Below are 11,429 nucleotides of genomic sequence, written 5' to 3'. Positions count from 1 at the left end.
CAAACACAAGGATGGTTGGAATTCTGTGTGTATTGCCTTTCCCTCCTTCTCCAGTAGTGCATTGTTTTTATTGATATAACTGCTTGGTACTCTGCCTTTTTTTCTTAATGCTGTATTATGTTTATAATGTAAGGATCTTTCCTTGTTGTTAGATCTCATAATCATTGACTTATGTTTATTTTATCCTGTTTATGGGTTTTTCAAACATATTACTCATTTCACTATCACATAACATGAAAAGTCACCCGGAGTTTGAAAAACAAGAAAAGCAAGTCATTTAGTATCTTTTTTTTTTTTTTTTTTTTTTTTGCCAGTCCTGGGGTTTGAACTCAGGGCCTGAATACGGTCCCTGGCTTCTTTTTGCTCAAGGCTAGCACTCTGTCACTTGAGCCACAGTGCCACTTCCGGCTTTGTCTATATATATGGTGCTGAGGAATTGAATCCAGTGCTTCATGTATATGAGGCAAGCACTTTACCACTAGGCCATATTCCCAGCTTCATTTAGTATCTTTTAAATGTTAAAATTAGGAAACAAAACTTCACTAAAAATAAATGGATGACAAGTACATGAAAAAATGACCAACATCATTAGTCACTACATTGTCAAGAAAATATAAAGTAAGCCAAACTACACACCTACTAGGGGCTGGTGGCTCATGCCTGTAAATTCTAGTTTCTCAGGAGGCTGAGATATCAGGATGGCGGTTCAAAGCCAACCCATGCAGGAAGGTCTGTGAGAATCTTTTCTACATGTAACCACCAAAAAAGCTAGAAGGTGAGCTATGGCTCAAGTGGTATAATGCTAGCTTTGAGCACAAAAGCTCAGGGACAGTGCTCAGGCTCTGAGTTTAAGCTCTAGACAAGTGTGCGCAGGTGCGCATACACAAACACACACGACTAATAATAAGTAAATACGGACAAGGATGCAGAACATTTAGATTCCATACATTGCCACGGGACTGCAAAATTGCAGCGACTTAGAAAATAGATATTTAGTTGCATATAAAAATAAACATGTCCTTGCTTTACAACTCAGTAATCCCAACCCTAGTATTACCTAACAGAATATGCAAATGTTTATAGCAGCTTTATTCATGTAGCATCAACATTTAAAGAACCAAAATAACTATCAACTAGTGAATGAATATACAATTATGGTCCATCCCTACAAAGAAATACTACTGAGCAATAAAGAGCAAAAAAGTGCTGACAAATGCAACAACACACACAAATTATAAAACATGATGCTGTACAAAAAAATTATAAAACATGATGCTGTACAAAAGAAGCCAAATACAAGGCTCACTTCTATTTTGAAAATTAAAATTACTAATCCATATTAATTGTACAAGATACAGTAATGCACTTCACTGTGACATTTACAGACCCGTCACAGCATTGCTGACACCTAATAAGTTGGGTTTTCAATATGAACAATCATTCCATCAGCATTCTACTGCTAATGACCATAGCATCAAACTTCACAGGTTCAAAGACCTGGTTCCACAGAAACCATGTCGCAGGCTGCCCTGTAGTTGGCCAGCTAGCTATAGACAAGGCATTTCCATGGCTCTTTTTAATTTGATGATTTGCTGTAACAACTCATAGAACACCTCATGCACATTTAATGGTTTATTACAGAGAATACAATTCAGGAGCAGCCACACAGAAGAGCTCCATGGAGCAAGGCACAGGTTAATGGCACAGGGTAATGGCACAGGCTAGGCTGTATGCGATTTTCTGGCACCAGTAAGCTCTCCAAACACAGTGGCTTAGCAGACTTTATGGTGGTTTCATGATGTAGGCCTCACTGATTAAATCATTAGCCTTAGTGTTTGAACTCATGGAGGGAATATTTCATGGACTTTACCTTTGTTTCCTGCCTAGCATTTCCTGCACTAGGTCACTGGTCACTCATCTCCAGGAAACTGGGATTTATTTCACCAGTCCTGGGGCTTGAATTCAGGTCCTGGGCACTGTCCCTGAGCTTCTTTTGCTCAAGACAAGCACTTTACCACTTGAGCCACAATGCCAATTTGGCTTTTACTGTGTATGTGGTACTGAGGAATCAAACCCAGGGCTTTATGAATGCTAGGCAAGCCCTACCACTAAGCAACATTCTCAGCCACAACAATGGGATTTTGTTCTCACTGTCTCCTTCAAGAGGTGGGAGGGGAGATTTTCCTCCCTATATAGAGGACAGGAACTACACTAGTGGTTCCTAAAGGTTGTGTGGGAGAAGGGATTGATTGCAAAGGGTTGGAGGGAACTACTTTTGCTCTGAAAAATTCTTTAATAGCATGGTAGTAATTTGACTAAATACTTTTCTAAAAACTGTGCAGATCTTTCCCTCCTTCCCTGCTTCTTTTTTTTTTTTTGCACCCTCCCTCCCTCCCTCCCTCCCTTTCTTTCTTTTTTCTGACACAAGTTCTCACTACGTACCCCAGACTAACCTTAAATTCAAGATGGAGTTCCCTCAGCCTCCTGAGTGGTATCACTAGTATTACTAGGTGTGTGTATGTGGAGGGTGTCAGGCCTGTAATTCCAGGACTCTGAGGTTTTAGGCAGGACTAACATGAGTTTGAGTCCAGCCTGAGCTACATAGGGATACCATGTCTCAAAACAAAACAAAACAGGAAGGGGAAGGGGACTTGTGTAAAGTATACTTTAATCAATCAAAAATCAAATAAAAGCTATTTTCTTCCCTTATCTTTTACAAACTCCTTTCCTCCAAGGGATGTGATTTTTTTAGACTGCTGAGAAGGAATAAAATAGAAATTCCATCAGTGGACCCTTGGTATAGCTTACCATAGACCTCAACTATACACTTAAGTGCTATGGTTAGAACACAACTCAGAGAATGTTCCCAGTGTCTGTGAATGAAAGCTTCTCAAATCATGCATGGTTCCAGACCAGATGCTTCTCCGAGGGGCCTTCCTGTTCCATACATGCTGCTGCTTTAGCGACTGCTTTTGGCTTCTTGTCAATACTTACACTGGCCTCTTCCTCTTTGCCTTCCCCTTTATGCTCCTCCTGTGCTTTCTGTTCTTTCTCCATAAGCTTATAATTGATGCCCATGCCAATGAAAAGATAGACCCCAGCAACAATTAGGATGACACCGCATGCCCAGTACATGTATTTGTACTCTCCATATATGTCATTGAGACGACCTAGAGATGGAAAGAACAAAGATCTAGATGTGAAAGTAAACAAGCCTACCTACCCTTTCCTAAACAAAGCAGAAGGATTTGCTCAGAAAGAGAGTTATCCAATCACCAATGAACTCACAAATGGCAAATCTGTGTAAAAGAAATTGTTAAAAATTACCCATCTTATGTGTATATATGCTCACTGATTTTGTGGCTTGTATATTGTTATTTTTTTTTCTTTAGCAACTTGGAAAAATAAAAGCAGCCCTCGGAATTAGTAGTAGATCATCTCTTTCAATATATAAGATTTAAACTTGTTGCTCAAAAGATGCTTAGTTGGAAGTCTTTTTTTTTTTTTTTGCCAGTCCTGGAGCTTGAACTCAGGGCCTGAGCACTGTCTCTGGCTTCTTTTTGCTCAAGGCTAGCACTCTGCCAGCTTGAGCCACAGCACCAATTCTGGCCTTTCTATGTATGTGGTGCTGAGGAATCGAACCTAGGGCTTCAAGTATACGAGGCAAGCACTCTTGCCACTAGGCCATATTCCCAGCCCTTGGGAGTTTTGTCCAAAGCTCTAGAGCCTTCCAGCTGTCCAAGGTCAATGCTCTTTCTTTTCTTTTTTGCCAGTCCTGGGGCTTGAACTCAGGACCTGAGCCCTGTCCCTGAGCTTCTTTTGGTCAAGGCTAGCACTCTACCACTTGAGCCACAACACCACTCCGGCTTTTTCTGTTTATGTGGTGCTAAGGAATAGAACCCAGAGCTTCATGCATGATAGGCAAGCACTCTACCACCAAGCCACATTCCCAGCCCCCAGGGTTCCTTCTCTCCCAGCATTTCCCAAAGACTGTTCTTGTGGATGCTTGCCCTGTGCTAGGAACAGCCACACTTTCTCACCATTCTAAGCACTTAATCTTCACCACACATAGCTTCTATCATTTTCTTCTTGTTCAGATATGAAACCAAAGGACAGAGACATTCAGTAACTTGTCCAAGGTCACAAAGCTGGTAAGTGAACTTGCTTGGCTTTAACCCAGGAAGACTGGCTCCAGGGCCTTTAGTGTAACCCCTGTGCTCCAAGATACCTCTCATGCTTTAAAGTGAAAGTCAAATGATATATCCTTCTCTTCAAGGTTTCATGAGGTTGGTAGTAATGCATGTTATTTAGCTTGGTATTTCCAAATTAAAGTTATTTTTTGGCCATGACATCCTTGTTAACATTTATTACATCTCATCAAACAACTCTGTCTAGAAATAAACTTTGGTAAACACTATTCTTCACTCAGCCAAACTAGTCTGTATGGGATGTCACAGTTTCCTAACTTACCATCACTCATTACAGTGTTTGGCTAAGTTTCTGCTGTTCATCAGCACTGGCTTTGCAGGCAAGGGTAGGTAAAGGACATAACACCCCTAGTTCAGCAAAGAAGAATGATGTTAACCAAAGAATTACACGGGAGAGCTCTTAATGAAAAATAGAGGGTTGGGACTCAGAAGTGGTCTGAAGAATGCTTCCTTTTTGATGAGAATTTGATGAGCTGAGAATTGCAGGAGGATAGAGATGACCTAGAAGTGGGTAGGGAGAGGCTCCAGGCTGACAGAAAGTGCAAAGGCAAAGGGGTATGTTAGGGGATGTAAGGGGATGTAAGGGGAAGCAAAGGCCAGGCTGTTGGACCAAAAAGCAAAGAGATAGTGGTAGGAAGTAAGGACGGAGAAGACAGATGTGGCTAGGCTCTGCAGAGTGCAGCAGGTCACAGGAAGGAATTTGATTCTACCTGAGAGCATTGAGAAGCAACTGGAGAGGTGCAAGATATAAAAACACTGGAACCAACACAGGCAGACCAATTAGGAAGCTGCTGTTAATCGTCTGAACAGCAGACAGGATTTTTGACTGAGAGTGGTGGGCTGTGATGGGGGAAAATGGGCAAACTAAAGATTTAGGAGACAAAACCATAAGTAGAATTGAAGTGGAGAGTTTCTAAAAGCCAATAGTGGGTACCTGTACTGGGATCTGAACTTAAGGCCTTGAGCTTTTGCGTGGCTTTTTTACTCAAGGCTGGTGCTCTATCATTTGAACCACACCTCCAATTCAGGGTTTTTGCTGGTTGATAGGAGATAGAATCTCTTGTATTTGTCTGCCTGTGATGGCTTCAAACCAGATTTTCAGATTTCAACCTCCTGATTAGTTAGGATTATAGGCATGCGCCACTGGTCCCTGGCAAGAATGTGGGATTCTAAGAGAATAATCCTTAAGTTTTAGAGTTGCTTACTTGCTGTGGAATCTTTACACAGATTGTTAATTTTAGAAGCCTCTGTTCCTTCATTTACAAAGTAATCAATACCACTGCTAGCCCCAAAGACCTGTGAAATGTGACAGGCTTTATAAAGCAATTAGGACAATCTGTGGTACACTGTGATCCTTTCCCTAACAGCTTGTGTGTGTGTGTGTGTGTGTGTGTGTGTGTGTGTGTGTGTGTGTGTGTATTGGTTGGTTGTGGGGCTTGAACTCAGGGCCTGAGTGCTGTCCTTGAGCTCTTTTTGTTTAAGCCAGCACTCTGCCACTTTGAGCCAAAGTGCCACTTCAGGTTTTCTGGTGGTTAATTGGAGATAAGAGTCACATGGGATTTCCTGCCTGGGCTGGCTCTGAACCATGATCCTTAGGTCTCAGCCTCCTGAATAGCTACAGTTACAGGCATGAACCAGTGGTGCCCAGCTGCCACAACTACTATTGTATTTTTTGAATAGTTTCAAGATAAATGTCTTGATTAAAATGAAACTGCTATTAGTATTTGGAATTTTTCTATAATAAGTATATTAGTTTTCTATAATAAGTTTTAAAAATAAGTATATTATAAATAAGTATTAATATCAATATTATATATACAAAAAGTATATTATTTTTCTATAGTAAGTATATTAGTATTTTTCTCTTTTTAGCTTGCTAGGTCAACTTAGTCCCATCCTATAATTGTTTAGGTGAGCATGCTGTGCCAACAGCATGGGTAAAACATGGTTAAGACTAGCTTTTTCCACCAAATGGCTATGGATCTCTGTCATGTCCCCATGAGGTATGCCCATTTCATGATTTAAAAAAGCCACAGGGGTGGAGAATCATACTATACCTAAAAGTGGTGTCCCCAAGAGGATAGGACAGCATTGCATGATGGTCACCAAGCCCACAGCGCTGGAAAACCTCTGGGGTCCAACGAGGTCCATCAGTGTTTCAAACAAAATGGAGCTGAGCCACCCAAAGGCAAAGCCAAGGAATCCAGCATAGACACAGAACCCAACGTAGCTGGAGGATAAAGGTAGTATCATATGACACACGCCATTTGCTATAACAGAAGCAGCCAAGAAATACTGGATTCTGGGTCTTACCCACTTTGTGTTGGCTACTATTCCCATAGAAGGTCTGGCTATAATATCCACAAAAGACAAAATAGAGAGAAGGAAGGCAGCCTTCTCACTAGCATAATGTTGACTCTTGGCATAACTATTAAGAAAGACTAAGGGCGCACCCAGTGCAAAAGCCATTATCATATTACCAGAGAGGTACAGAACAAAGCCTCTGTGGGTGAACAGTGACAAATCCAGAACTTGGTTAACTGTTTGGAAGACCGATAGTTTCTCCTCTTCCAGGGTCACACCATAACACTGTGCATTTGCATCACCTGCATCTTTTTGTGCACCAGATTTTCCAGCTTCCTGAAGAGATTCTTTGGACTTAACTTTCTTTGCGTCAGTTGGCTTGGGTTCTATTGGTTGCATCAGGGATCCGGCTATGCAGCAGTGTAGTAGGAGGCTCCCAAGAATTAGCAAGCTTCCTCTCAAGCCAAAGATGTCAAAGAGAGTCTGGTTGAGAGGGGCCAGTGCAGCAAGGAGCACCGGGCTGCCGGCCATGGCCAGTCCATTGGCCAATGGTCGCTTCTTATAGAAATACTTGCCAATCATGGTCAGAGCTGGGTTCAAGTTGAATGCAAGCCCAAGACCTAGGAAAGGAAAAAAACCCATTATGAATTATGGCAAAAATATTAATTAATGGGGCTGGGGATATAGCCTAGTGGCAAGAATGCCTGCCTCGGATACACGAGGCCCTAGGTTCAATTCCCCAGCACCACATATACAGAAAATGGCCAGAAGCGGCGCTGTGGCTCAAGTGGCAGAGTGCTAGCCTTGAGCGGGAAGAAGCCAGGGACAGTGCTCAGGCCCTGAGTCCAAGGCCCAGGACTGGCCAAAAAAAAAAAAAATAAATAATTAGACAAATAAATGGAATGGAAAGAGAGCAAAATTATAATTATGAAAGAGGTTATTATAATTGGTAGATCATTAAGTGGGCCATTTTAAGTAAACATTCACAGATTGTTTTTACTCTAGCAACCAAAAGATAACAAATATGGGATCCTGCTTAATCTCATATTAGCTTTCCAAAGGAACATGGAACTGAGAACCAAGAAGGAAAAGAATAAGTCTCACAGACATAGAAAGATACCAAACAAGTAAAAGTATTTTGGGGTAGTACAAACCTTAGAGGAAAAGCTGGCCTTCAGGGAAAAAGCTTGTTGTCACAGCTATGCAGGAAGCAGCTATATGGGGTTGTGGTCCAGGTGGACCTGAGCAAAATTCAAGACCACATCTCAAAAAGAATGAAGACAAAAGGGGATGGAGGTGTGGCACAAGTGGTAGAGTTATCTGAGGCTCTGACTTCAAACTCAGAACTGGAAGAAAATCACTGCCATAAAGATGTACTGAGAAGTCATACAAACACTAGTTATCAATAGTAAAAAAATAAAAAAGGTGAAAAATCTCTATACCAATCACAGAATGGTAACATATATTATAGCATTTATCTAATGTATCTTTACTGAGATGGGAAACTATGTATATGATGTATAAAGTTTTAAAAAACTGGTCACTGCCTAGGAGTGTAACTCCCAAAGTTGTTGCAAACATAACATATAACTTCATCTTCCTTTTGTTTTAAAATAATTGTGTGTGTGTGTGTGTGTGTGTGTGCGTGCACGTGCATGCATGCATAGGCAGATGTATGAGCAGATACAGCATAAAATATTAAATGGTCAAATGGTCTTTCCTTTTTTACTGGTGGTTTACTTTGCATTGCAGAGGTATGTGTGATATGTATTCTTTATATTATTTGTAGCTCCTCCTTTTCCTCCTCCTCCTTCTCCTCCTGCTGCAGCTGCTGCTGGTACAGGTACTGTGGCTTGAACTCAGAGTTTCATGCTTTTGCTTAGCTTTTTTGCTCAGGACTGGTGCTCTACCACTTATACCATACCTTCACTTCCTGTTTCCTGGTTGACTGGAAGAGTCTCATGAACTTTTCTGCTTGGGCTAGCTTTGACCATGATCCTTAGCCTCTTGAGTAGCTAGAATTAAAGGCATGAGCCACTGGCATCCAGCCTCAGCTTTATCTCTACATTTGTGACCTTGACATTTGGAGGGCTGCCCAGTGCCTGTGCTCATTTTTAAATTTAGTTATTCAAAAGGGGGTGTGGCTCATGTGGTAGAATGCCTGCCTAGAATGATCTAGAAGGCCTTGAGTTTATTCCTCCAGTACAAAAACAAGAAAGGAGAAAAGGAGAGATCTCAGGTATGTCCTTCACTCTGAAAATCTGGCTTCTTTACCAGAAAATTCTGCACTGTCTCTCCTAGTCTAATTTGAGCCAATTTTCATGGAAAATTTGATGCTGAGTGGGAACAAGTCAGTATACCACACACTATACCTATCACTATTAACTTTCCTTAGGGAAAGGAAGAAAGATAGGGAGAGTAGTGGAGAAGAGGAAGACAGAAAGGAAAGAAGGCAGCGAGGGGAAGGAAAAATGTTTAACTCATTTATTTAACAAGTAATGGTACTGCATTTAAAAGCTTGCTTTTCTGTTACTCTTAAATTAATCTATCTAAACTCTTAAAACAAAAAATTTTCTAAGGCAGAAGTTTTATTTCTTAAATGAATGGGCAGATATATGCTACAGTGGTCCACAAAATAATGAATGTGTGAAAATGAGTCTGCTTACCTCCAATGACTCCAATACACAAGTAAAGTTTCTGCACAGTGTTACAGAAAGAAGCCACAATTAGGCCACAGCTGGACAAGCAACCACCAGCAATCATGACTGGGCGGCTGCCATATTTATTCACCAGCACACTGCTGACAGGACCTAGGAGAGAATGAAAAACTTGGTAACACACAGAAGCCAGGCTCACACAGGTATTATCAAAAAGAAAGATGTCAGGATCAAATCCCCCACAATAATCAGAAACAAGAAAAAACAAAACAGAAACCACTGTAAGGAATTCTGCTTCCTATCATTATTTTGGAATTAGAAGTTTGTGTAGTAGAAAAAACAGCAGTGATTGTACATCCTCTATATATCTATAATATATTAGATGGATTTTAAGTAGGTATGAAAGACCTCAAACCAACTTAAAACAGGCTGCAGTTCCATGGTTATAAGTATCTGTAGGCTTCTTCATACATCTAGAATATTACCAATCTATGTAGCAAGTTTACTGTTATTAATTGTGTCCCAACAAATCTGATCCAACTTCTAACTTTAAAACATATTTAAAAACCAGCTAAAATGTATTTTTTTTAGAAGACAACAATAACAAACCAACATGAAATTACAAAACAGGAATGCCTACCATCACCTCTTTTCTTCAATATTATACTTGAAGTCCGAGCCATCGCAGTAATACAGAGGGGAAAAAGGTATAAGGAAAGGAAGAAACCAAACTATCAGTATTTGTAGAAGATACTTTGTATATCTAAAATTTTTGATAGAATCTACCAATGAACTATTAGAAAAAAGAAGAGCCTAATAGGATTACTGGATATACAAATAAAATTTAGGGAAATAAATCAGTCACATTTCTATATGCCAGCAAAAGCTGAAAACATTGTTTCTTGGTTTTTGTTTGCTAAGCAAGCACTCTACCATGGAGCCATATCCTCAGGCTAAAAAACATTTTAAAGAAAGTTATCTTTTATGGGTTCGTTTGCTTAAGAGACAGGGTTCTCTCTGTAGTCCAGCTGACTTGAACTTGGGTTCTGACACCTCAGCCTACTGAGTGCTGGGATTAGAGGCATGAACCAATATGTCTGGCAAAAGTTATTGTTTAAAAAACACTTTTTTTACAACGTTATAATTGGCCAATAGAGGACACAGATACCAGGTATCTTTAGTTGATTAGACACATTAAAAATGATTCTTAGTATACAGTGTTAAGAATTAATATTCTGTACAAATTAACATTCTGGACATTTTACTGAGAAAATCATCAGGAACAGAGACTACTGGACATAGAGAACTGTTATCTGAGGCAAGCACTCTACCACTAGACTATATTCCCAGCCCCCAGAACTGTTATCTGCTTACTGAACATCCAAACAGCAATGAGCACTTACCTCCAGCATACATGACAGCAAACATGATGGAGGAAATCCATGATACATCGCTGGTGCTGGCGTTGAATATACCTTCAATTTCTTTGTAAAAGATAGAAACAGATTTTCCAAATGCACAAGAGAAGCCAATTGAAATGAAAGCACCAACCACCACTGCCCAACCCCAGCCTCCATCTGGGGGTGTATATCCAACTGGACCTCCATCTGATGATGTCATCTTATGTGAAGATGGATTAAAAAATGCAGCTGAAATCCAAATATCTAAAGGATATAAATGAAAACAGTATGTAACAAGTAGGTCAATAACAAAGCACTCTCACAGAACTCCTAACACCTATGTTAGAAATAATGAAATTGTTTCTCAGTGTTGCATGTTCTACTGGAACTTGGCAGGAAAACAATCAGAGAAGTAAATGCTTCGAATTAGAAGCCCACCACCGTTTGAACTGTATGCGTTTTTTCCCCCAGTAAATGCAGTTTTGGCCTTCAAATGTAAAAGCATATCTGTTTCAATAATTAATATCTGCATTGCTGAGGATAACCAAATTCCTCTTTGGAACTTATCTACTTGTGAAACATAATACACACTCTCTAAGAGTTTTACAACTTGTTCGTTTCCTTATTATTTTTTCTCCTTTACCCAAAGTTATTCTTCAAAATACTTACCTACTTTTTATTTTCTGTTTCTTAGGCTGCCTTTAAAAACCAGGAGTGACACAATTTTTTTTTTTTTTTTCTGCCTGTCTTTGGGTTTTGACTCAGGGCCTTGGCATTGTCTCTGAGCTTTTGTGATCAAGGCTACTGCTCCACCACTTTAACCCTCTACTACTTTGAACCACCCAACACCACTTTCTCTC

The 11,429-nt window shown here is 40.2% G+C and overlaps 1 protein-coding gene across 1 annotated transcript; it reads right to left on the bottom strand.

The window, feature by feature from the left end:
* Positions 1-2,895: 2,895 nt before the first annotated feature.
* Positions 2,896-10,789, bottom strand: LOC125355725 (monocarboxylate transporter 1-like). The gene is made up of 4 exons (XM_048352141.1): positions 10,573-10,789; positions 9,179-9,322; positions 6,266-7,132; positions 2,896-3,170 (listed from the first exon to the last, which is right to left on the bottom strand). The coding sequence occupies exons 1-4, from the start codon at positions 10,787-10,789 to the stop codon at positions 2,896-2,898; spliced, it is 1,503 nt and encodes a 500-aa protein (XP_048208098.1).
* Positions 10,790-11,429: the final 640 nt, after the last annotated feature.

Source organism: Perognathus longimembris, chromosome 7 (assembly GCF_023159225.1).
Source record: "Perognathus longimembris pacificus isolate PPM17 chromosome 7, ASM2315922v1, whole genome shotgun sequence".
Taxonomy (NCBI): Eukaryota; Metazoa; Chordata; class Mammalia; order Rodentia; family Heteromyidae; genus Perognathus; species Perognathus longimembris.
This window is presented reverse-complemented; position numbering and strand designations above follow the sequence as displayed.